Source organism: Arachis ipaensis, chromosome B5, assembly GCF_059453495.1.
Source record: "Arachis ipaensis isolate K30076 ecotype BB chromosome B5, ASM5945349v1, whole genome shotgun sequence".
Classification (NCBI taxonomy): domain Eukaryota; kingdom Viridiplantae; phylum Streptophyta; class Magnoliopsida; order Fabales; family Fabaceae; genus Arachis; species Arachis ipaensis.
Genome location: NC_142440.1, coordinates 18,851,848 through 18,878,433, shown reverse-complemented (window position 1 = coordinate 18,878,433; position 26,586 = coordinate 18,851,848). Strand labels below are relative to the sequence as shown.

Below are 26,586 nucleotides of genomic sequence, written 5' to 3'. Positions count from 1 at the left end.
ACCTACACGCTTCAATATTAGAGGTTTAAATCCTGAAGTTGCTTGTGAGATTTTAACCTTATAATCACCTATTATCCCAAAATTTCATGATCATCTTTACAAACCAAGATAATAATATTTGTTTTTTTTTTAAATAAAGTGTATTTAGACAATATCTATACTATATAAACCAAATCACAAATACAATGTCCTCTTAGCCCTACGTAAAACAGAATACAGAAGAGATGTTCTTTGAATCCCTATCTTCCCAAATAACCCTTCCATTTGCATAAATTGAAATGGTTTATCAAGCATGAAAAGCATGAAATTCGACTGTACCAGAACATCTTTTTCTTTTTGACTTTCACTCAATCCCAAAAATAAGAAAAATTATACTGTACAATGACTGAAAAAACAAAACAAGGAACAAAGAAAAAACCGTACCGTAGCTGAGGATATTGAGTTAAATTTGAAAACTTGGGCGAAATTACGAAACCCTAAACGCGATGAAGGAAAGAAAGATAGTAACGGAAAATTTATGCACCGCCCTGTGAATCCCTGAGTGAATCTCTGATAGTCTGATTTGATCTTCAACTTGTTTCGAAACGCACCGTTTTAGAACTTTTTATTTTTAATATTGAGATTGTGGTGATGTTTTTAAATAATGTGGAGAGTTGGTGTATTTTTTTTTAGTACTGCTAAGGAGTCAATGGTCTAAGTGTACAATGTATACAATGGGTTAAATCTTTGGCCCAATATGAATAAAATGAACATTACCTATACTATTTAGAATAACCATCTCTAGAGCTCTGATACCATGTTATGAAACCACTCATCCAAAAATTTAAGCTGATAGAAAAAGATAACACTAATGGTTATATCTCTAATACTGAATCGAACATCTCTAAACCCCGTTGTACACATTGTACAAATATTCCATTGGCTCTCTATACTTCCTCATTTTTTTTTTGGTATGGATGGTCACAAATCTGAAGGTGATTTGTGATTTTTTTTTTTTAACAAAATTGACTGACCGATTTGCATATTCCTTAAAAAAAACTTCAGTCCACACAAATCTGAGACTCAGATTTCTCTATTATCCCAAATATGACCCTAAGTTTTATTTCCAAAACAAAACTGGTCCTTCGATTTGTGAATTTCAATTTTAAAAAAAAAATTATCTCCTTATCCATAAAAAACACAATATTTTTTTACAGTTGAGCATAACACATTTTAAACTTCCATAACTAAAAAAATTACCCACCGTTTTAATCGTGTAACGGTCAAAAAGTCAAAACTATTTTTACTTGCAGTGCACGTTACTATACACGTGGCCAAGTTTGGTTCATGGTGTGCCAATTTATCGGGGGTGCACTATAATACCTTTTCTCTGCTTGATCACCCATGCTCCATCAGCGTCAAGATCACTTTTTCTTTTATTTATTTAGTTTTTATAAATTATATCTTTAATTATGGAAATACAATATATTTTATAATTGGTGGTTCATAACTTCATATTGCAACTTATTTTATTATGATGAAAAGTCATGTGCAGTCAACTTCACGTGAAGTTGATAATTGAAAACCATTAAATAATTTGACCGATTTGACTATATTTTTCAACTTCACATAAAATTGACTGCATCTGAATTTCTACCTTTAATTATTTTGTACCAATGAATACCTTAACTGTATAGAAAAATTCTAATTGTCAACCGATTAAATAATAATCACAAAATTAACTAGACATCATAGCTTAACTTTAACCTTAAGAGACATCATTGGTTTATAATTCTTAAACCAAACTTAAAAATTAAAATATATAAAATGTACAATTCTCAATTGAAATACCAACAAAAAAAGGTAAATAAATATACACCTACAATATTACAAAAGAAGAAAAGAAAATGAAACTACAAGTTAGATAAGAAATTAAAATTAATGCACTACACCATCACCCAGCTTCACTCCACGGTAATAATCCTTACATTCAAACATATGTGGAAAAGAAATAGCAAAATGTTCTTTGGAGTTCCCACTACACTGATACTGAGGTGGAAAATGGTAACAAGGCTCAGGTGACAAGTCCCTAAGACAAAATTATCCCAAATTCTATCCTCTAAATTTTTCTTTCTATCTAATAATAGAAGATATAATTTATAAAAAATAATTGATGAATTCTTGAAATTAGAAAATGATACTTTATTTGTTACAAAATTAAAAATGAAAAGAAATTGAAGGAATAGATCACAAGTGATTTTTTTTATTGAGTGCTTTTGGAATCATACATTAAAAAGAAAATTTGATTTTGTCATCGATATTTATTTCAGAGATAATAAGATGAGGTCTCTTAAATGTGGTCTTCTAGAAACTAAAATACCAAACGAAAGGTATTCCTGAACCCTAGTCCAAGTGAAGAGTGAGGCAAGAACCCTAGCCCAAGTAAAGAGTTAGGCAAGTCACTAACCGTTGAGGAATGATTCCGAGGCTCTAATATTTTTGTGCCCATATGTCACCTTTTTTTCTGTTGGACAAGTTGCACCACCTTAACTTTATGCGAGTGATTTCGAAAGTATCGCCAGTCGCCGTCTTAACTTTATAAGATTGACCTTAACTTTATGCGAGTGATCTCGAAAGTATCGCCAATCGCCACCTTAACTTTATGAGATTGACCTTAACTTTATGCGAGTGATTTCGAAGGAAAACCCATACCGTGAGGTTAAATGTGAAGAGTGTTTGGGTTTGTTGTGTGGTACTTAGGATCGGAGGTTGTTCAATCCATCTGACAAAAAAAAAAAGCTTGCAAGTATTACGTTTTATGGTAATTTTAGTTCCAGGTTTTGGCCCATGCCCAAGGTCCCATGTGCTCTGTTTCATCCAATTTGTGATTCCAGATTTACCTTAAAATATCATGTTTCCACAAAGGGGTAAACATGGGATAGTCAGCAGAAAACACTAGAGACAAAAATTGAGTTATTTTTATTTTAAGATGCATAGTATACCAAAGACATTTGAAAGCTTAAACTATGACCCTATGACTATGAGGCATAAATGCTTCACCCCTTGATTTCCTTGACTTTCATCACCTTGTAACTTTATGCGAGTGATATCAGGGGAATACTGCGGCATGAGATTAGTAATTGCAGAAATGCTTCATCCCTTGAGGCATAAATGCTTCACCCCTTGATTTCCGTGACTTTCATCACCTTGTAACTTTATGCGAGTGATATCAAGGGAATACTGCGGCATGAGATTAATACTTGATTTTCACCTACTTATTTTTTCATGTGGAGAAGAGTACATTAAACATAAGATTAGGTGACAACTTAATTAAGATTTATCGAGGGACAAATGATAAATAATTATTAGATATTTCCATTTCATATTAAGTGTCTCATTTTAATTTTACACAAGTATTAAGACAATCATTATATTTTATTGAAAGTATAAACAATCAAAAGAAAAAGACAAAATTATCTTAAATTCTATCTTCTAAATTTTCTTTTCTATTTAATAATAGAAGATATAATATATAAAAATTAATTGATGACTTCTTGAAGTTAGAAAATGATCCTTTATTTGTAATAAAACTAAAAATGAAAAGAAATTATCACAAGTGATTTTTTTAATAAGTGCTTTTGGAATCATACATTAAAAAGAAAACTTGATTTTGTCATCGATATTTATTTCAGAGATAACAAGATGAGGTCTCTTAAATGTGGTCTTCTAGAAACCAAAATACCAAAGCAAAGGCATTCCAGAACCCTAGTCCAAGTGAAGAGTGAGGCAAGTCACTAACCGTTGAGGAATGATTCCGAGGCTCTAATGTTTTTGTGCCCATATATCACCTTTTTTCTTATTGGATAAGTTGATTATCGGCCGTCGTCACCTTAACTTTATGCGAGTGATCTCGAAAGTATTGCTAGTCACCGCCTTTACCTTAAACTATCATGTTTCCACAAAGGGATAAATATGGGATAGACAGCAGAAAACACTAGAGACAAAAATTGAGTTATTCTTATTTTAAAATGCATAGTATACCAAAGACACTTATGACCCTATGACTGAGGCATAAATGCTTCACCCCTTCATTTCCTTGACTTTCATCACCTTGTAACTTTATGGGAGTGATTTTGGGAGAATACTGCGGCATGAGATTAGTACTTGCAGAAAGATAAAGGCTAAAAACTACTAGATACAAATGAAGACAGATTTAAGATATTTTTGTCCTTGGCACTTTAGAAAAATATCTTCACACGTCACCACGAGTGACAAGCAGCATATGAATGGCATTCAAGAACCATCTAAAATTATACAATAGAGAGGTTGGTAACTTTTGAGAGATTGTTATCAAACTAGACAATTTTGTTCTCAAGTTTCCTCGTGCCTTCTTGAAATTTTATGCAAGTGATCCCCACATTCGAGTTCACACCGTCTTGAGACTTCATGCCAGCAATCCCGGAGGGAATTCCGTAACTCGTAACATAAGATTAATGCTTCAACAAATTTAAACCTGCAACCTAGCTAGTGTTCGCCAACAGATTTTGGCCAAAATTATCACACAAACTCATATGGTTTAATTTTGATACACTATCAAAAATAAAAAGTTTGAACAGGTGTTTAAGTTTGTCTTGCCAAATCATTTGAAGTGTTTTGAGTGAATCACCCAATACCTTGAAAATCTTACCAATAGAAATATGTGGTTGAATGGCAATGTAAGACTCGTACACTGAACTCATCAAAATTAAGTTCAAAATGAAAAGAAAAATGACATATTCAATTCTAATATTACTTTATGTTCTGTCTTTAGAATAGAGCCTCTAAATGCTTGAGGTATTTTTACATGCCACCACAAGTAAAAAGGAGATATCCTAATAACACTCTAAAGCTTAACTAAGAATGCACATCAATCAATGAACCGAGAGATGTTTGTAACTTAAATATTCAGCCACCATGGCACCATGTTTCCTTAATTCTTGCAGTCATGTAAGTTCATGGGGATGATTTCAGAGGAAATTCCAAGTTGCTTTAAAAAAGATATATATCTAAGCTCATTTGTTAGATGAAACAGGCAGACAACACATCTAATGGGAATGTTTATTAAACATTACATAGATAGACACACCATGAGATAATGTGAATTATTACAACTAAATATATTGTTAATATTATTCGCAAAAGTGTTTTATTTTGGTGTCAAAATTGTGCACCAACAATGGAACTGTATAATTAACAAGCCACAATAAGATGATGACTATATCAAGAATAGGTAAAGTACCATTAAAATTTATAGGCATAAAACTCCAGGTATATTACATAATTCTGACAATCTTAAAAATAGATCTCTTGCCCAGTCCCAAAATCTATTCAAGATTAATGAATGGGTATATTATACATTTCTTTAATTTGTTATTCCAATGTAAGATTCCAAACATGGGAGACAAAGGAAAGATAACATTTCCCATTAAAAAAAGTGAAAAAAGCTCTTATAAATGCTAAGAAATCTCCTCTAACACTCTTCCATTCATTTCGATATACCATATACTTTTGTTAACAAATTTATTTGACCCTATATATCATTGAGGAAGACAAAACAAAGAAGAAATTATCATCACAGCAATATGAACCTGATTCTGGAGTAGCGCCATATAGGGGAACTAATCGTAGTTATCATCATCAGAACCCTTCTTCTTAGGCTTGCGATATGTTTCCTCAACTTGTTTTGCCTTGTGCAAGGTAGTGTCAATTAGCTTGGTAATGTTAGGAACTTGATAATTTTGAGCCACATAAATGTCACAGACTGTCCCTGCTATGAATGAGAAGCAACTTCTGATTATACCCATCAGTACCGGCTCGAGCAATTTCCTGTTGTTTAAATATCCAATATCTGCAAAAATCACTGCCAGACATCGCCATATTAGATACAATGTCCAAAACAGACTCATTTTTGTTTTTCCAAAGTACATTTACACTAATAAAGCATACAATTTAATTCAGAAAAGAATCCCAACATCTTTACAAAAAAGTAAAGCCGTTGATTGCAACTCATGACACCATCTGAATTTTACCTACACGCTTCAATATTAGAGGTTCAAATCCTGAAGTTACTTGCTTAGATTTTCACCTTATAATCACCTATTACCCCAAAATTTGATGATCATCTTTTCAAACCAAGGTAATAATATTTAGGGTAAAGTATATTTTTTGTCCCTGAAGTTTAGCAAAAATTTTAAAAATACCCTTAAGTTTTATTTTGTTTCAATTTTGTCGTAGAAGTTTTCGATTTGCATCAAATATACCCTCAACGGCTAAATTTTCAAAAAAATTAAGACCAATCTAACAATAATGCATGAAAACTATGCTTGATTTGCTTGTGTTGAGGGTTGTTCTTATGAAATTGTTGTTGAATTGGTCTTAAATTTTTTGAAAAATTAGCCGTTCGGGGTATATTTGATGCAAATCGAAAACTTTTAGGACAAAATTGAAACAAAATAAAACTTAGGGGTATTTTTGAAACTTTTGTCAAACTTCAGGGATAAAAAATATAATTTACCCTAATATTTATTTTTTTTAAAAATAAAGTGCATTTAGGCAATGTCTATATTATATACACCAAATCACAAATACAATGTCCAGAATCTTAGCCCTGTGTAAAACAGAATACAGAAGAGATGCTCTTTGAATTCCTATCTTCCCAAATAACCCTTCCGTTTGCATAAATTGAAATGATTTATCAAACATGAAAAGTATGAAATTCGACTGTACCAGAACATCTTTTTCTTTTCAACTTTCACTCAATCCCAAAAATAAGAAAAATTATATTGTACAATGACTGAAAAAACAAAACAAAGAACAAAGAAAAAATCGTACCGTAAATGAGGATATTGAGTTGAATTTGAAAACTTGGGCGAAATTCCGAAACCCTAAACGCGATGAAGGGAAGAAAGATAGTGACGGAAAACTTATGCACCGCCCTGTGAATCCCTGAGTGAATCTCTGATAGTCTGATTTGATTTTTAACTTGTTTCGAAATGCATCGTTTTAATCGCGTAACGGTCAAAGGTCAAAATTATTTTTGCTTACGGCTCACGTTACTACTATACACGTGGCCAAGTTTGGTTCATGGTGTGCCTAGGGCTGCATGGATCGGATAATATCCACATATCTGCGGTAATTATCCGCATCCGATCCGAATTTTGCGGATATTATCCGATCCGCACTATCGTAAGATCAGATTGCGGATATGGAAGTGATATCTGCGGATCTGATCCGCAAATTCGCATATCTACATATTTCATATAAATAGCATAGTTTAAGAAAGTAAACCCTAATGTGATATGAATTTTAGTTTGTTATTTTATGAATTTTATGATATCTTATTTTTAATTTTTTATATTGTACTTCAATTTAGAATAATTAAACTTAAATCTTGTATTATTATTTTGTTTTTGTTATTAAAGAGAACTTTTATTGATAATATTTTAGAAGTAAATAGGTTTAAACAGGTGAAAAATAAATTTTCTGGATATTTTTTTTTTTGTAAAAACAGCCAAATAAAATTTTAAAATAATTTTGCCAAGTAAGCAATATTACTGACATGGAATTAATGGAAAGAAAAAGATGTTTTAAAAGTAATGTGATAAACTTATGTATCTACTTTTATATATTAAGAATAGATGAATACTTGAGCTTTTTAGAAAAATTCTAATCGTCAACCGATTAAATAATAATCACAAAATTAACTAGACATCATAGCTTAACTTTAACCTTAAGAGACATTATTGGTTTATAATTCTTAAACCAAACTCAAAAATTAAAATATATAAAATGTACAATTCTCAATCGAAATACCAACAAAAGAAAAAAGGTAAACAAATATACACCTACAATATTACAAAAGAGAAAACAAAATGAAACTACAAGCTAGATAAGAAATTAAGAATTAATGAACTACACCATCACCCAGCTTCACTCCACGGTAATAATCCTTGCATTCAAACATATGTGGGAAGGAAGTAGCAAAATGTTCTTTGGGGTTCCCATTACACTGACGCTGAGGTGGAAAATGGTAACAAGGCTCAGGTGACAAGTCCCTAAGACAAGGTGGAAAATGTGTTTCATTACTTACCAACCCATAGAGTAACCAAGGCTTCAAACCCCCAAAACCTTGAGCCACATACCCAAAAGTAGACAATGAAGACGTCACCAACACATCACATAAACTTAGTAGATACATATCCACCAATGCCTTTATGTTGTGCACATTATCATTAAACTTTTGCTTTTCTTCATGACTTGGTTGATAAACTCTTATTACTTCTCCGGTAATAGTTGGTCCTTTAAGGTACATACTTCTCAAATTTTCACCATACTCTGGATACAAAGATGCCACAACAACAGCCTTTAGAGTATGGTTGTTTCTCCCCACATTTGAAGCCGTCGTGCCGGCTGGATTTCGCGTATCGACCTCCGGAAGTATCTTGTTACTTGTAGCACAGCTTAAAAGCAAGTCCATAACTGCTTGTTGAGGAGTGAAAGTGGGTCTAAACACTCTTATCTACAAATATTTTATCAGCAATATGTAAATATTTTTATAGTCTTAACTAATCTCGTATTTGTTACTATTATAAATAATTGTGGAAATTCAGGTGCAGTCGACTTCACGTGAAATTGATAACTGAGAACCGTTAGATGATTTTACTGATTTGACTAAATTTTTATCTAACGGCTCTCAACTATCAATTTCACGTGAAATTGACTGCATCTGAGTTTTCACCATAAATAATACATTGAATAGTAAAAAAATATATTTTATTTTTTTTTATGCTTTTAGTAACAAAATTTTTTGAATCCGTCACTACTTACTTGTAGTCCAATCCTCTCGTCTGCTTTCGCCAAGTATGCATCATAGAATTTACTAATTTGTCCCCACGCCTCGTTCGAAGGGTGGAAAAGGTACCGGCCGACGTGGTGGAAAACGGCATCCTTTTCCAGGAACATCTTGTTCATATCATGACTAAAAGATGGAGTCATGAACAGAGAAGGCACAAAGTACTGATCTGATTGAACAATCAAGACAATAACTTTCTTGAGAGCTTCTTGATTATGATCACAATGAAAAAAGATTTCAGGATCTTCTTTTGTATGTTGTAGATTAATAAACAGAACATAAGGCAATAACAATTGATCCAATGTCAAGTTTCTAGCTTTGTCCACCTTAGCTAACACTATACTTTGATATGTCTCAACATTCTCATGGTTCCAAAAGGGTGAATTCATAGGCAAAATCCAAGTTGACCCATGAAATGGTTCACAGAATAGGCCATTCATATCTGCTTCAAATCTTACCAACAGAACTCTGTCTGTGAGGACGGCGAAGAGGAAGGCGGCGGCGATGCTAATCATTCGATTTCCCAGTCCATTTGCAGGTGTCCATACAAGATATTTGCACTTTGCAGCATCAACATTATCATTGTGATGATGCTGATGATGATGTGTTTTAGAACTTAGGGTTGTTATTTTTTGCATGGCTATTTTGTAAGCTCTAGAGTTTGGTCCACATCTTTTGTGAAATTCTTCATAGTTTCTGAGTTTAGATATCAAATATGGAGATGGCTTGTGATTAGAAGGTTTGCGGTATAAATGGGATTGATACCTGCTTAGGCATGTTGATTCATCAAATCCAGAAGCTAAAAGTCCATCAAGAAATTTGTCATGTGTGGTTGAATTTTTTGAATCATTTGTTGGAAGTTTTTGTGTATTATTTTTTGGCCCTGAAAAATTAGAGAACAATAATATCATCAATCCCGTTATCTCTACCAACTTCTGTCAACTCAACTTTTATTTATGACTGTATTTAGGGCTTGTTTGGGTGAGCTTCTAAGAAAAGATCTTTTTTCGAGTTATCTTTTTTTAAAAGATCTTATAGAGAAGTAAAAGTAATTTTATGTTTGGATATCTCATGTAAAAAGGTCTTTTTATCAATCAATTATGTTTGGGTATAACAATATAAAAGTACTTTTTGGTTTATTTATTACATGAAAAACATCTTTTTTTTTAAGAAAAAAAGATCTTTTAAAAAAAGATGTAAATTACAGCTTCTCAAAAAAGATCTTTTTTTTATTTTACTAGTGTTTTTACTTTTACTACTAGAAATTTGCCAAACACGTTAAAAAATAAAAAAAGATCTTTTTTCATTGAAAAAAGATCTTTTTTTAACAAAATAATGGCGCCCAAACATGCACTTAATGAAAGTGTCTTTGTAGATGTGTCTAATAAAAATATCTTTTTTATGGCTGTGTCTAATAGAAGTGTCTTTATATAGATGTATTTTCTAGATGTGTCTCCTTATACATGTATTTAGAGTAAAGTATCGTTTTTGTCCCCAACGTTTAGGGTAAATCCTATTTGTATCCCTAACATTTGAATCGTCATATTTGTATCATTAACGTTTGTAAAAGTGATTTAATGTTATCCTGCCGTCAATTACATATCATGAATGCTTTAGTTTGAGTTTTAAAAATCTCTTCTTGAAGTTAGAATACAAATATCTGGGATAGAATTGATGATCTACTCCGAAAAATGGCTCATCAAATGTTGAAACTAATTCCTACAACATTTACATAATTCACTTTTCTAAGGACATAATTGAATCTAAACACAAATAGTGGATATAATATTAAAATCAACCACATCCAAGTGAGACCTAATTGAGAATGAATACATCCAAGTGAGAATAATTGAAGAATATAATCTGAATTGTTAGTATAATTGATAGTAGGATAATATTGAATCACTTTTATAAACGTTAAGGATATAAATAGGATGATTTAAACGTTAGGGACACAAATAGGACTTACCCCAAACGTTGGGAACAAAAACGATACTTTACTCCATGTATTTAAAATATAATAATTAATTATTGTTGGTAATAAATTGGCAGATAGTATATTGATTCCCTATACTTTTTCTAATACCATATATAAGTATAAGCAGTATTTAGACATTATTTGTAACACTTCTTAAAAATGATTTATTATTAGAAGTAATAAATAAAATAATAAATTATGAGTTTTAATTTAAAATAAAGAATTAAAATTTGTTTAATTAATAACGAGTGTAATATTTTTTATTTAATAAAAAAATTAAGAATGAGTCTTAATTTTTGAGACAAAAATATAAATATAGCAAATAAAAATTATTTAATTGTAAAAATATAAATAAAGATAGAAAATTTTAATATTTTTGTTTTTTTCTTTATCTATTTGTTTTGTCTTGGAGATAAAATGCCATTACAACTCTATAAATTAGAGTTAAAAAAAAGAGTTTATTCTAAAATTCATGTACAACTTAGTTTGGTACTTTAATTTTTATAATTAAGTTACTACTATTCCATTTACTTACTGTGAATATTAAATAAGAGCACTTATTATAAATCTTAAATCATAAATTATTTCTCGATTTTTAAATTTGTGCCTTATCTAATATGTACTATAGTTTTAACAAAATTTTATGTACTTTATAATTATACCTCATAAGAACACAATATATAATAATGAACGAAAACTTAAGGTTAATAAAAACGAAAAAACTTAAGTTGAAAAAAATAGAAAAAAAAAAAAGAAGCATATAACTAACCTCCACCTATTACTGTTCCTTGTGAAGCAGTGCAATTATTCTGAACTTTCCCTTGAAATACCTTAATTTAGCCATTAATTAAGTTTAGATTAGACTTTAGAATGAATTACAAGTTAAAAATAAAAAAAAAGTATCATCAAAATTCCTAATTAATAATTTTAGAGAGTTTGATTTTGATTCACACACAACTTATTCACCCAATTTCATTTTTTAGATGATTATTTTTGCCATAAGTAGTTGTTTTTCTTAGGCCAATCCTCAAATATCTAAAATTTTATCCAAAAATAAAAATGATATAAAAAATATAGGTTGAAATTATTGGGTTAAAATTAAGTTTTTTTTATTATCTAAAACTCATATATTTTTGTTTAGTTTATTGTCTAATTTATTTTAGACCTACTATTAACTTGCTTTGGTAAATATTAACCCATAAAACAAAATACATAAATATTTAGGAAATAATAGAGACCAAAATAAAATATCTTAAATTTTAAAAGAATTTGACAAAAATTACAAAGAACTAAAAAATAAATAAATAAATTTGCAAGAAATTTAAAACTTATTTAAACTAAAATCATATATAAAAAATAACAAGGACATTATAACTTTACAATGTTGCTTACCTCAATAGTATTATTCTTTTCTTCTCCTCCTCCTCCTAAGTTCTCATGTGTCATATTTTGGACTATTCCTCTTCCTTCCAATTCCATGCTAATAATATTATTATTCTGATATTTTCCTCCTAATAATACCTTTTGAAACCCCTCAAAAGGAAGAAAATTATTTGAGATTTTGCACATTGAGGCAATTGTGATGAAAACCAAAGGAATAGCTATGAAAAGCACAAGTAGAAGCTTTGAAACTTTTTTGTTACTCAACCCCATGTTGTCAATTGCATCATCAAGTATTTCCATGGCCCTTAAATTAGATATTTACTGCCAAAAATAATAATCAATCAAAATATGAGAACAATAAGAATATATATTTTATTTAGTATTATTATTCTATTTGTAATTAAAAAAATCATATAAAATCATTACATTTAGCATGGTTTATTTGTTAGATATATGATCATGATTATGTCATTATTCAATAATAAATAAAATAATCTTACCATTTTTATTATTATTATTATTATTATTATTATCATCATCATCATCCAATAAACAGAACATCATAGAATTAATCTAGACTCTTGAAGCTTTAATCTGAGTATATCATTTCAATTCTGAATTATGTAAGGAATTTATTCGAAAAATAAACAAAGGGTATATAACTATATATCATGAATTATGCTATATCAACACGATTATGATTATTCAAAACTTAGGAATTTATCTACAGGATATTTATAAAGCTAAGTGAAACACATATGTTATATGATTCTAACTCATAAGTGTGCTTCTCAAATAAGAGGATCCATCAAAAAAACATTTACAGAACAGAAGAATAAACAATAAAGAGATGGGAAAAAAGTCAACTCCTCAAACCAGATTAGTCCTAGTGACCGTAATTTAAAAAAAAAAAAAATACCTTGTGGGAGAAAATATTCAGGGGTTCTGTACAGAGGCACCACAAAGACAGTATTTTTTTGGGGGGTATAATCAGAGACAACCTTGTTAAAATACATAAGTTTCTAGATTCAACTTTTTCTTTGTTTTTTCCCCTTTGAATAGGCTTAGCATAATTTGAGGCTAAGCAATTCAAATTGTGTGTTTTAAGAAGGTATCAATTACTTTCTTGAAATGTTCATTGAGAATCATATCCTCACTAAAAAAGTCAAGGCTATTAAGTATATCATATTATCAATACATTTAATCTAATTGATATCTATAGTGTGAAAGGAGTACAAATATATTGATATTTATTTTATAATAAACAGAGGACTAATAATGTCTTAAAAAAAAAATAAAGTGACATATTTATTTATAAAAAATTGTCACAAAGATAATCAACCATTTTTGGAGCGAACTCTACCTGTTTTGGTAGGATTTATGATAAATAAATAGTCGCTAATAAAAGTTATATGAAAACTCAAAAAATAACGAAGGTTTTGTTAATAACGGAATACACACACCACTGTAAATAACGAAATGCATAGACAATCCTATTTCGTTTCGCATCATCTATTGACGAAAAGACATACATGTCTATCATTTATTATCGCAAAAGACTTAATTAATATTTAAAAAAAATAATTAGTCCAAAATTAAAATTTTTGAGAATATAATTGTTATTTTACTCCAAGAAAAATATAATAGGATTATGTGAGAATGAATACAAAAGATCCGACCATCAATCAACACAATAAAAAAAAGGAGATTTCCAATGATAAGAAAATAACAAAAATATTACATTCAGAAAAAGGATAAGGTTCTAGTGGCTATAAATTTTTCAACGTGTTTTTTGGCCTCATCGGAAATTTTTGGTGGTGATAGGATCTTTCCTAATTTGCGAGATCCTTGATAGTTATACATTCTTTTTAATTTCATAATATATTTTTAATTTCAACATGAATATATGTGATACATTGATAACAAACAAATAATAGTAACTGATTATGAAAAATATACCTTTTTTCATATAAAATTATGAGCAATATACTATACATTTTGAAGTCTCTACATCTAAGGAGATCTTTTCTACTAGTAAGTTATTATATAAAAGTCAGGATCGGATATGGTTTTAATTTCTGTATGATTATATACATATTTTCTTTAAATAATAATATGTGTAGATTTTTACAATTCCGGATAAAGTTGTATGCAATTTAGTCCATCAACTTGTATACAAGCCTCAATTTAGTCTCTGAAATTTTAATTGCCTCTATTTAATTCTTAAATTTTGCGAATGTGACTCATATTAGTCTATAAATTAATTTTCGACACAAAAATGTTAACGGAACGCTGATGTGGATAGCCAAATATCACGTTGATTCTGTAAAACGACGTCATTTTTATTTTGACACCCTAATAGTCTAAAAAAACATCGTAAGTAGTATTTATTGAAACTTTTTTTCTTAAAATAAGTGTTTCAACGCCGTTTTTGAACTATTTAAGCACCAAAACCAAAACGATGCCGTTTTACAAGTTCGAGCATGACATTTGGTTGTCCATGTCAGAATTTCATTAACGTTTTTGTGCCGGAAATTGTCCCAAGGACTAATACGAGTCACGTTTATAAAATTTGAAGACTAAAAAAAGACAATTGTGATATCATAAGTAAAATAGCAAGAAGACTTGAGTGATATCTGAAAAATAAATATAGTATAGCACGTGTGATGGTTGTGATGGCATGCATACATGGCGGGGACAATAATCCTAACTACCATAACGGTCTAAACTACCTAAATCTACTCCAAAAACCAAACCAAACCACCTTAATTCCAATTCCTTTGTCATCACAAACAAAAACATTCTTTTCTTTATTCATCAATCTGCATCTTATGTCATTTCTCTCTTGATTCTTCAGATCAAAGCCTTAAAAATTCTCATAAGTAAGTCTTCCTCTATTTTTTTAACCTTCCTAATTTAATGTTGTTTCAATTGTGCATTTCAACATTGTATTTACATGATTATGTATACCTCTCCTTTAATATGAACATGGAAATTAGGGATCTTTGAAGGGAAAAAATAAAATAAAATTAAACAAATCATTCTTAGAAATTAGCATTATGATGATCAAATCAATAAGAACACAACCCAATGAACATTAGATAGATAGGTTTCTAGCCTTGGATGAATAAGCAATTACATTATTTCCTAAGGACCATTTGTCACCTTTTTTTTTTTCATAATTAGTTTTCTTTGAATTAAATAAAAAAAATTTCCAACATGTTTGGCTTACCTTTTTTTTTTCTCTTTCTCTCTGCATTGCAGGAAATGGGATACTAAACTATCTGGTATAATAACAAGACAGGAAACTGCTAGGAAGATCACCAATTCCTGGCGAGGTATCTATGTAATTTCCTCAAAATGTTTGACACTGGTTACAAGTCACAGTATATTGGAGGCCAGAGGGAGAAGTTTGTAAGGTACACAAATTCTTATACACAATAAAGACACAATTGCTTCAAATGTTCACACGTGTTACTTACATACATAAAAGTTTCATGATTATCATGGTTATGATACAAGGTAAGTATTAAGAGTAGGCTACCATTTTGGTCCTAAAAAAAGTGATACAAAATAGTCTCTTACATTGCGTTTGATTTTGAGAACAGGACATTAAGAACAAGATACAAAAATTAGTGTTCTTATATTTTGTTTGGTGATAAACTAGAATAAATTTATGAAAGTTTAATTTACTTTATTTTTTCCGTACAAAAAATTTTGGAAGAAAAATATAATTATCAAAATTTGATAGAAATAATGAAAGAAAAAATAAAAAATAAATTGTGTCTCTTGTTAGTATCTCTATGTCATTGTGACGAATTCATTCAAAGGCCAATAATGAAGCTAACATAGAGTGTATAATGCAGGTTGGATGATCTTGATTCTAACATGTCATTCTCAGGCAGACCAAGTTTGATGGATAGGCTAAGATCGATCTTCCATGTTGGCGGCCGCGCAAGGAAGAATCCGTCACAATCCTTTAGGCTAGGAGTGAAGAAAGGATCAGCAGGACTCAGAACATTTGGAAGGTCACTGAAAACTGGTGTAACTACTTGGGCAGTGTTCCCTGAAGATCTCAAAGTTTCAGAGAAGAAAGTGTTTGATCCTCAAGACAAGCACCTTCTCCATTGGAACAAGTTCTTTGAGATCCTCTGCATTTTTTCAGTAGCTGTTGACCCTTTCTTCTTCTATCTCCCTTACTTCAACGTCAAGTCATTCTGCCTCGCCATAGATAGCACGCTGGCGAATTTTACAGCAGCACTGAGGACTGTATTGGATTTTATCTATCTCCTGCGCATAAGCTTTCAGTTCCGAACTGCTTATATCGCGCCTTCATCTCGTGTGTTTGGAAGAGGTGAACTTGTCATAGATCCTGCAAAAATTGCCAGTAGATATTTACAGCGATATTTCATTATCGACTTCATGTCTGTGTTTCCTATGCCACAGGTTTGAAAACCATGCCTTTTGAAATGTCAAGGGCTACTGAACAAAACTTCTAACTTCAATACAAGTTGATGATGATTTTAGTTATATTTGAAAATTGCTTTGTCAATATGGTTCATTTTCTACATGTTTCTAATGCAGATTATAGTGTGGAAATATCTATACAAAACAAGACATTCAGAGGTATTGAGTACAAAAACGGCACTGTTGAGAACTGTGATCCTGCAATATTTTCCAAGATTTCTAAGGTTTCTTCCATTAGCATCGGAAGTTAAAAAGACAGCTGGTGTTTTTGCAGAAAATGCACTGCTTGGAGCCATTTACTATTTGATTTGGTTTATGCTAGCTAGTCATGTAAGTGCATGTTGCATGATTGAACCTTCTTATTATTCTTTAGGGTCCTCATTTGATCATCATATGTACTTTTAATTAATTAGAGATGTCTTGTTTATAGCAAGAATCACCAAAAGTATCACCACTAATCTCTACTACTAGCCTACTAAATCAAGAATTTGTCACCATATAGAGGACAAAGTCGTCCACCAAGATTTCAAAATGATGAATTCATCTCTCACCATTCAAAAAATGGTGACGAATTAGTCCTTTCATACTAATTCCATCCATAAATCCAAGGATTCAACTCAAAAGTGCAACATTTCAACTGTTTATGAGAAAAAAAAGGTTTAGGATTTTATAAACTAAGAACATAGGCATAATGATTGATACGTCGTAGACTGACAGTGTAAAAAGTTTTACTAAGAACATTCTTCTACTTTGTTCCAGATAACTGGCTCCGTTTGGTACTTACTTGCCATAGAACGCAATGACACATGTTGGAACAATGTTTGTCTTGAAGATAATAGATGTAACAGTCATTTCTTGTACTGTGGAAGTACCAATAAGCACATCCCAGGGTTTGATGCTTGGAAAAATGTCAGTGAGGATGTTCTTGTAAAGAAGTGCTTTGTTGATGGTGAGTTCAATTATGGAATCTTTGCTCAAGCAATCAAGAGTGGTATTGTTGCTTCTGTTGAAGTCTTTCCTAAGTTCTGTTACTGTTTATGGTGGGGCCTTCAAAATCTGAGGTAAATTGTTGCACTGCCTACACTATATAACTAGCAAAAGCAGTAGGCAATGACGAATTCAGAAAATTTAGATAGTATATATATGCGCCATCTTGGCACAAATTGTCCTGCATTAGTGGCTAACTCCGTGGTTTGAACCTATGATCTTGTTATCTTAGTGTAAGGTCAAATGTAATAAATAATGGTGGATAAATATGCACTTACAATTGTATTATCTTAAAGATTTTCCAAATCTCAGTAGGGACTCCCCTGTAAAGTTAAAATAAGTAACCTAAGGGATATCCATATAGGCATAACAAATCAAGGGAATGTCATATGTAATATAATTTAACATTGGAGAAAATCATTGCAATTTAAATATGCATTGGCAAATTTTTAACAAGCTTGAGCTTCCTTCTGTTTTGTGTTTGACAGTACAATTGGCCAAGGGCTTTCAACCAGCACCTACAGTAAAGAGGTGTGGTTTTCCATAGCAATAGCTGTTATGGGGCTCATCCTTTTCGCACTTCTGATTGGAAACATGCAGGTGAACAACACAGCAAGCATTATTGATATTCAATTTATTAAGGATGCTTATTGCTATGCAAATTTGTGAGACATAAAACTAGTTTTCCTTGGAAAAGATACATGGCTTAAGTTTGACCTACTCCTTTGTTTGACTTGATAAGTCGACATTTGTATTATGTCATGAAAATTCGACAAAGTTTTATGTTAGTTGTCAAAGGCCTAGCACAACCCTCCTCTTTTATCCGAGCTTGGGATTGGGACCGGCTATGTAACATAGGCAGAGTTGGGTTTAGTAACTGTTACATGGTCTCTACAAACTTCGGTATTAGTTTCAAGTTTTTTATATGATTTAAGATTCTATGTATATTTGGTATCCAATTCAAAATTGGAGGAATTTCAATTCCATGCACTTTTTTTGTTCCCTAGAAAATAGTTCACTACAGTTTTCATCATAACCACTCTTGGACTCAGGTACTTCATCTGTGTGCATTCATATCATTCACAATTACCACAAACCTCATTCTATGTTTCTCTTCCATGTGAAATGACCGGAGCTGCAGTTTGTGTTTATTTGCTCAACTTAAACTGTTAGCAGATGATCTTTTGAAATGTTCAATAGATGAATCAAAACATCTTTATGCTTTAGGACACTAAAACATTTCATGTTCATGTCATAAAATCAAACGTACTTTAAAAAATTTACATGGCAAGTTCTAATCTGTGTCATTGTGGAAATGAACAGACATACCTTGACTCAATGTCGGTTCATCTTGACGAAATGAGGATCCAAAGACGTGATTCCGAGCTATGGATGCATCATCGCTCGCTTCCTCCAGAACTAAGGGAAAGAGTCAGACGCTATGATCAATACAAGTGGCTGAATACCCGAGGCGTGGATGAAGAAAGCTTGATGAAGAGCCTTCCAAAAGATTTAAGGAGAGATATCAAACGGCATCTTTGTTTGAATCTGGTTAAAAGGGTGAGTCTTAAGAATACTAACTTGTGCTTTTTGAGATATGTTATGTTATAAATAATTCAGAATCTAAGAATTTATCTTCATTTTCTCATTGGTCTTCCTGTGCATGGGATATGTATACTCAGGTTCCTCTCTTTGCTAACATGGAGGAACGCCTGCTCGATGCTATATGCGAGCGACTGAAACCTACTCTGTACACAGAGGGCACTGACATAGTTAGGGAAGGAGACCCTGTCAACGAGATGCTCTTCATCATCCGTGGACGCCTAGAGAGTGTCACCACAGATGGTGGAAGGAGTGGATTCTTTAACAGAGGGCTTCTCAAAGAAGGAGACTTCTGTGGTGAGGAGCTACTAACATGGGCACTAGATCCAAAAGCTGCAGCAAACTTGCCATCATCTACTAGGACAGTGAAGGCCATAAATGAGGTCGAGGCATTCGCATTGGAAGCCGAGGAGCTTAAGTTTGTCGCTTCGCAGTTTAGATACATTCATAGTAGGCAGGTTCAGCATACCTTCAGGTTCTACTCACAGCAATGGAGGACATGGGCCGCTATCTACATTCAAGCCGCGTGGAGGAGGTATATGAGGAGGAAACACACCATGCAAAGAAGGCAGGAGGAAGAGTATTATTATGATTCTGATGACAGTGGTGGTGATTCTGCAAAGGCCTTGGTTAAACGTTCCTCAAGTTCATCTAGCTTTGCCACAACCATGTATGCTTCACGCTTTGCCGCGAATGTACTTCACGGTCATAGGCTTCGTGAAGCAGGTAGTTCCACTAGTCTAGGAAGAATTCAAAAACCATCTGAACCTGACTTCAGTCATTATGGTCCAAAGTGACCTCTATCTTTTTCTTTTCTGTTTGTAGAAACGAGGACCAATTGCAGTCTCTCAGTGTAAGACTTCTTGCATTTGTAAAGTGCTGTAAACATGTTAGCTAACAAAGTCTGGCATGTAAAATTTTGGCAAAAAATCTGCACCAATATAAGCTTAGGCTTCCTAGTATATCAGAGGAGAAACGTTACAACTAATATGGCAATATCAAGTTCTTGTCATAATTATAAACAAAAGATAAAAAGTTTAAATGGTGATAGTCACAAGAAATGAAGACTATAGTATTGCTTGTGCAGATTGCATAAATACAATTACATTTCAAATCATCATCTATTTATTATGCATGTTAGCAAATCAAACTATGGGACTACATAGTTAAATCCTCTCATGTTTGAAGCAAACATGATCTGGTTAGAGCAAACTATTTTATTCTAAGTATGAGAGGTTCCAAATCAATTCCGCAAGATAGAGAGATTAATGGTCTTTTCAGGGATATGATGGGTTTCTTTAATCTTTTATCAAACTAATTGCTGATATACCTTGGTGGATTCCCACAATTTGATTTGATACAATTGGGTTTGGAAATTCCATCTGATATTTGTTTGCAACAATTCAACTATAAATGCCACAAATGGGTCACATTGGTTTCAAACTGAACAGAAAATTGGGAATATTACATAAAACTTACATTTAAATTTAAAAAAAAAAAACAGAGAGAATCTCTTATAGTAGTTTTACAGTGTAGTGATCAGCTCCTCCATGCAGAAGATGCTTCCAAATCAAAATCTTCTTCCAACCATGTGCTTGCCTGCAATATCAAATGAGGCAGGTAAAAGATTTCAGGCATGTTTGACAAAAGTTTCTTTATAATTGAAAAAACTAAAATTTGATTTTCTTATAAGCTACTATCTTCAGCTCCAACAAAATAAAAAAGCTTAAAACTGGCAAAATCCTGATTATTTCTAAATTTTATCCAAATATGTGAAACCTGGCTTTCTTATACAGTATTTTGGCAAAATAAGCTGAAGAAAAGCACCCTTATGGCCTTATCTGTGAATAAGAGACACGCCAACAAACAAGCAACAAGCATAAACAAAAACATAGACTGATAAACTAACAAAATAGAACACCTTGTAGCCTCTTCGAAGAAATTCTGGAGAGCTTCCCTCCTCTTCTTGAAGTCCCAAGACTCAACAACTCTTCTTTGGCCTACATCAGTTTAAAAGTTAATAACAAAGTGTTTACAGTTTAAAAAGTGAAAAGAGTTGAAGATCATGTATTTACTTCACCAAGGGTGAAGCGGGTTGCGCTTTCCGCTATGCAAGTGTAAGAACCATCTGCTTGCTTAAGCATCACCTGCCAAGGACCTGAACCACAAACCATGAAGTAACAATTTTGTGCACCAGTTATATACTAAGATCAAAATACCATATAGCCATACCTGGATACTGGCGGAACACTGCTCCACTGTAATTGACAATATAAGGTGCTATTGCAACTGTCTTAAAAACATAAAAAGAAAACAATCAATACCAATTATTTGAGAAAATGATCAGGTAAAAACAATTCAATAAAGAAGAGGCACCTTTGAATACTCTTTGATTCTAATGTAGAATAATGGAGTAAATTGTGAAAGGAAGCGGTAATGCAAATCTTTGGGAGGGAAGCCCAAAAGGCCTAAATCAGCACTGTAAATGCAATACTAACTTTCTGTCAAAAATAATTATATTAAAATTATGGATTTAGCACCGCAACATGTATATATAAAGAGGATATACTGTAGTGTGTCTAGTTCAAGATTAAATAGAAGTGTTAGTGTAGACACAGGCACACAGCAAATTTTTCCTGCAAAATTCAACGGGTAACAATATATAAAATACATTAAAGTAACTGCCACCTACATGAAACAAGTCAGAAATATAACCTGTTCAATAGCTAATAATTAAGAATTGCTTATACAGCCAACAAAGGCCAACAAAATCTAGAGTTGGAAGAAAATAGTATACAAAAAAGAGTGTTACATGCTGTCCCAAAATCAAATGAAAGGATTCAAGCTTTATATTCCATTGCATATTATCACCAAAGAAAAAAACTAAATATTTTCTGAATGAATAAGCCAACAACAAGCCAATGCAAATAAGGAATAGCGAAATTTCATAAGCACATCAAATATTAAAAGTGAAAAGAGGTTCAAGAAACATTCAAAAGGCAGAGACACCATACCACATACTTCTCTATATTTGCAAGTTCACGCATACTGCAGTTAAGGAATATGTAGAGTGATGGAGGCTCATTAGACTTCCATCTATCTGCAGTTCAGGTATCAAGTCATCATGCATTATTATTAATTTTGAATTTTTGATACATTCTCTCATCCCTAAGTTTCGAACATGATAATTTGGAAAAAATTATTGACTTAGTACAATATCCTAATGCCATTTTCCCCAAAGAATAAGCCTTCATTTTCATCTTCAAAATCAAAATCAAGGGTGTTCCTAACGGATCGGAAAAATGAAGTCATAGGTCCAGCAGGGACATCATCTAAGGAACCAATGGTAATGCCATCAATCTGAATGCACAACAAAAATGACACTTCAAAATAAGAAAGATGCAGGAAAATAAGATAAATCCATGAGAAAGATGGGAAAAAATCATAATAAGTGTATTTTCATTACCGAATCCAGAGCTGATTTGAACAACTCGGAGGCTCTGCGCTTTTCTGGTTTATCAGGGAAGACCTACAACCGGGAACATATATCATAAGATCTTCTCCAGAAAAACAGAAGGTAAAAATTTATTCATGAAAATAAATATTTCTTCTAAGTAAGGATGGGACGAAAATAATGCGTCTTCTTACTAAGCAAGCTCGGGTCTCCTGTTTCTCCTGGAGCTTTTTCACAACAGCCAATGCGAGTTGAATGTTGGCATCAATGAACTCATCTGAAGATCCCTTGAAATATTTAGGAATTTGAGACAATTATGTGCAATGCTTTGAGACGCATGCCTCATAAAGGTCAAGTAACCGTGAATTAGAACAATGCCTCTTGAAGCATGAAATTGATGTTAGCCTAACATAAAGCATAGACATGAAAATCAACTAAACGGACTTATATGTCGACACACATGAACTGTGCTCACAATCAATAATAAGTAAAATGTCATTTTAGATCAGAATTCAAGTTAGCCGTGCGCCATATCTTAAAATGTTATGTTATTGATTGTGACAATATCCACAAGTGCATCTAAGAATCTGAAGCTAAGTACTAATGAAGACGAAGTAAAAGTTGACAAGTTAAGGCACTCTCAACTATCACTAATAGCACTACAATGGAAAAGTTGCAGCTACATATAATGAAGGACCAAAACTGACAAACATTAGTCACTTGATAACATTTGTTTCATGATAGCAAAGAATAGTACCTTATAAGAACTTATGTTACTGGGCAAGGGCCTGCATACACAACCCAAGAGAACAAAGTCAGGAAGAGAATTACAGCAATAAAAGCCACACCTAAAAGCTCAATTGTTAATTGGAATCCTGAAGAGTTATAGGTTAACAAAATAGGAAAAGAAGATAATAATAGTATCTAGTGTCCTAACAAGAAACTAAACCATTTCCAAAATTCTAACTCGCAAATGTTATAAGCATTTTTTCCCTGAATATATAACAGTAATCCTCTATTTTTTTTTTTAACACAGCTTCAAAGGTTGTTATGCAGTGTCATAAACATATAAAAACGTCAAGAATCTACTCTCCACACTAAGCTATTTGTTTTTGGTCAGACACATAACTATGCTAGACCACTGTTTTATTCTAATGGTAATAATGACTCTAGAGTTACCACATACAGGTGATTTTCTCTTAAACTATCCCAAACTTAGTAACTCACGTAAGTACTAACCTAACCGAGTTAAGGGAAACCAAGTGCACTCTAACCTAGCCATCATCACCATTGCCCTCGTCGTCAATGTCTTCTTCGCCATCATTATTATCCTCAGTCATTAATGCAACTGACTAATGTGATATTTGATGTGATAAAGAGCAAGATCTTATTAGATTATCTCTTTTTTGTTCTTTTATTATTTCTCAAACCTAGAACCTAAACACAAGCCTTAAGCAGTAACCTAATCCAAAACCAGAGTGCATATTCCATATATGAAAAAAAGAGAGTACCTTCACACGATATCCTTTCTCCATCAACTTTTTAACCATATCTGCTTTCATCTTCAGGTCTTTCATTTCCTGAAAATGTCAACAGAAAATTCAATATCAAACTTCTTTAATCCTTTTCAAGGCTCTGTACTTCCAGATACAACAAGAACACAGTCAGAATACAAAAAGCTTACACCCAATAATTGAAACCCCCCGCCCCCCCAAAAAAAAAAAACAAACTATATGTATCCATCTAGATTATTTGCATGCCTTAAAGCCGATTGCAGCAAGCCTATAAATGGGAACATAGTCAAAATACATGTTTAACAGATTTGACCTACAGCAAATAATTTTGATTTGAAAGAAATAAGCTTGCTTAAATATGTAAAGGATAAATAAAAAATAAAAGGAAGGATGAAGTGGAGAAAAAAAAACACTTACAGTTTTTCCAGAAAACCGCACTTCCTTACATTCTCCTTTTCGCAATGTCAGTTCAGACTGCATTTGTTAGAAAACTGATTAACAATAGTGCATATCATAAAGATTTGTCTTTGGCAACTCATTAAGCACGCCTTAAAAGCAGAATGAGCATATTGCTGACATTTTCACGGTACAGTGTAGCTCAAGCACCAGTAATTTGCTAATTAAAGATTCATATGTTTTAGTGTATGACCGAAAATTCAAAAGATCAAAAGAAAATAAAAAATCTCATATCCAATTCCAACCAAAAGCAATTTACAGAAACTACACAAGCAAATTGAAAACATAAATCCATTGCATAATGCACCTTGCTTTTAGCACGCTCCTTTTCCTTTTCTTGTTTCTTATATGTTTCCTTGTGGTAGTCCATTATTTTTACAACAGGTGGATTACCATTCCTCTGAACCTGTAATACATGACCAAGCACTCATATAATAAATGTCATACCTCATGTAATTCATGTAACTTTCTTAATTCATATTTCTATAAAAATGTTAGTGCGTCAAAGTTGACAGATATGACACATGGGTATATAAATTATTACTGGTCACAACATGCCCCAAATATCAAGGATATGCTGTTGGTGGGGGGTGAAAATGATCACACTCTTTACCAAAATCCAGATTATGACATAATCACTGGAAAGACCCCAGGATAGCAGAAAAACAATAAACCCTTCAGTAAACATTTTCATTCAAATTATGTAACCTACTTCAACTCAACACCTATAGTATGCAAGTATATCGAAATATCAGTTAAATGGAAAAGACTCTAAAAGAAAATAATAAACTAAAAATAATCACCTCAACCAAATCAAGTTTGAGCTTCCTGGCACGATCAAGTGCTTCAAACCTTGATATTATTGAATGATTCCCTGTGAATTTCATATTGTCATAAATAGAAAATAAAGATGATCTTTCAAGCAGACATATATCTAATTGGTATGTTTCCATCCACAGCAGATCCATGGATATCTATCATCTAAGCATGAGTGTATGACTCCAAAACATATTACCATTCATAAAAGATAAAACAAAACAGCTAAACTGCAAGCCCCATAGTAATGAGCTAGTGCAGCATAACCATTATGAAAAATAAATCAACATTCCTCAATTTAAGCAATTAAGAATAAGAAAAGATGAATGATGGTAAGACTTGAAATTCAACATACATATGCAATGCTGTCCAATATGATAATAACAAAACAAAATAAAACAACCAAATCCCCATTCATTAGCATGAGAAATTTGTACCATCGTCAAATACAAGCCTAACATATTGAGCTTTGATTTGGTCATTCAATCGTCGCCCTTCAATGGAGTCCTCTTCTTCCTTCTTCCACTTACTCTGAAACTGAAATCCCAAAATGTATCAACTGACATCATCAAATCCAAGACCACTACCATTTAACCATTAATGCCCACTCCATCACAACATAACCCGGCCTATGCTACCAAAATTCAAAACCCTCCACAAGTACAACGCAGAAAAATGACATCCCCCCACATTGATCAGCCATGAAACAAGTCAATAATCAACCTAAAAACTCCCCACCATGGATAGCAAAACTAATAAAAGCAACCCAATTCCAATCACTGTTAAGATTCAAGACAACAGCTTCGACAATAACCTCCAGCATAGACAAATGCTTGAAAATTTACCTGAATGGGAGCAGCGAAAAACCTCACGCTACTAGAAACGAGAGGAGGTGTGTCATGGAATGCCCAATAGGGCTGCGGAATCCGAAGAGTGCCTGGTTTTGGAATGGAATTGATGGATGAAGAATGGGGAAGCCACATGTAACATCTATGGTCTTTAATTGGGTGAAAGCTGTTTTGAGCTTGTTGTTTCGGATTCGTTGCAAAAACGCCATTAC

At 32.4% G+C, this 26,586-nt stretch overlaps 3 protein-coding genes and 1 pseudogene across 7 annotated transcripts; 1 reads left to right on the top strand and 3 right to left on the bottom strand.

The window, feature by feature from the left end:
• Positions 1 to 3,809: 3,809 nt before the first annotated feature.
• LOC148563510 (uncharacterized) lies at positions 3,810 to 6,066 on the bottom strand. Its single transcript, XM_088488614.1, has 2 exons — positions 5,965 to 6,066; positions 3,810 to 5,878 (listed from the first exon to the last, which is right to left on the bottom strand). The coding sequence occupies exons 1-2, from the start codon at positions 6,026 to 6,028 to the stop codon at positions 5,637 to 5,639; spliced, it is 306 nt and encodes a 101-aa protein (XP_088344740.1). The 5' UTR covers positions 6,029 to 6,066; the 3' UTR covers positions 3,810 to 5,636.
• Positions 6,067 to 7,735: 1,669 nt separating this feature from the next.
• On the bottom strand, positions 7,736 to 13,420 carry LOC107643186 (putative fucosyltransferase 8). Its single transcript, XM_021123248.2, has 5 exons — positions 13,150 to 13,420; positions 12,240 to 12,551; positions 11,617 to 11,677; positions 8,845 to 9,752; positions 7,736 to 8,536 (listed from the first exon to the last, which is right to left on the bottom strand). The coding sequence occupies exons 2-5, from the start codon at positions 12,528 to 12,530 to the stop codon at positions 7,922 to 7,924; spliced, it is 1,875 nt and encodes a 624-aa protein (XP_020978907.1). The 5' UTR covers positions 12,531 to 12,551; positions 13,150 to 13,420; the 3' UTR covers positions 7,736 to 7,921.
• A 1,566-nt stretch (positions 13,421 to 14,986) lies between these two features.
• LOC107640290 (putative cyclic nucleotide-gated ion channel 7) lies at positions 14,987 to 20,250 on the top strand. Of its 4 annotated transcripts, XM_088488473.1 has the most exons (9): positions 14,987 to 15,112; positions 15,495 to 15,649; positions 16,097 to 16,584; positions 16,815 to 16,856; positions 16,972 to 17,027; positions 17,457 to 17,758; positions 18,173 to 18,284; positions 19,008 to 19,244; positions 19,367 to 20,250. In XM_088488473.1, exons 2-9 carry the CDS (start codon positions 15,591 to 15,593, stop codon positions 20,081 to 20,083), a joined length of 2,013 nt encoding a protein of 670 aa, XP_088344599.1. In that variant the 5' UTR covers positions 14,987 to 15,112; positions 15,495 to 15,590; the 3' UTR covers positions 20,084 to 20,250. The 4 variants fall into 4 exon arrangements, with proteins under 4 accessions (XP_088344599.1, XP_088344596.1, XP_088344597.1 ...); XM_088488470.1 differs by having other exon boundaries at positions 16,097 to 16,676; positions 16,815 to 17,027; XM_088488471.1 differs by lacking the exon at positions 14,987 to 15,112 and having other exon boundaries at positions 15,467 to 15,649; positions 16,097 to 16,676; positions 16,815 to 17,027.
• A 329-nt stretch (positions 20,251 to 20,579) lies between these two features.
• Positions 20,580 to 24,061, bottom strand: LOC107640289 (protein LPA3-like; annotated as a pseudogene). The gene is made up of 12 exons (XR_015883340.1): positions 24,015 to 24,061; positions 23,498 to 23,528; positions 22,935 to 23,027; positions 22,753 to 22,815; positions 22,535 to 22,646; positions 22,301 to 22,386; positions 21,856 to 21,922; positions 21,663 to 21,765; positions 21,519 to 21,579; positions 21,362 to 21,444; positions 21,208 to 21,286; positions 20,580 to 20,885 (listed from the first exon to the last, which is right to left on the bottom strand). The product of XR_015883340.1 is annotated as a protein LPA3-like (transcript).
• Between the last annotated feature and the right edge of the window lie 2,525 nt (positions 24,062 to 26,586).

Excerpts from the sequence above, each read along its gene's own strand:
- LOC148563510 (XM_088488614.1), bottom strand. The coding sequence starts at position 6,028 with ATGAGTTGCAATCAACGGCTTTACTTTTTTGTAAAGATGTTGGGATTC. Across the intron at positions 5,879-5,964 it reads ATTCTTTTCTGAATTAAATT|TGATTTTTGCAGATATTGGA; the intron begins GTATGCTTTATT and ends GATGTCTGGCAG.
- LOC107643186 (XM_021123248.2), bottom strand. The coding sequence starts at position 12,530 with ATGGAAATACTTGATGATGCAATTGACAACATGGGGTTGAGTAACAAA. Across the intron at positions 11,678-12,239 it reads AAAAGAATAATACTATTGAG|GTATTTCAAGGGAAAGTTCA; the intron begins GTAAGCAACATT and ends GGCTAAATTAAG. Across the intron at positions 8,537-8,844 it reads ACGAGAGGATTGGACTACAA|ATAAGAGTGTTTAGACCCAC; the intron begins GTAAGTAGTGAC and ends AAATATTTGTAG.
- LOC107640290 (XM_088488470.1), top strand. The coding sequence starts at position 15,591 with ATGTTTGACACTGGTTACAAGTCACAGTATATTGGAGGCCAGAGGGAG. Across the intron at positions 15,650-16,096 it reads CAGAGGGAGAAGTTTGTAAG|GTTGGATGATCTTGATTCTA; the intron begins GTACACAAATTC and ends TGTATAATGCAG. Across the intron at positions 18,285-19,007 it reads TTCTGATTGGAAACATGCAG|ACATACCTTGACTCAATGTC; the intron begins GTGAACAACACA and ends GGAAATGAACAG.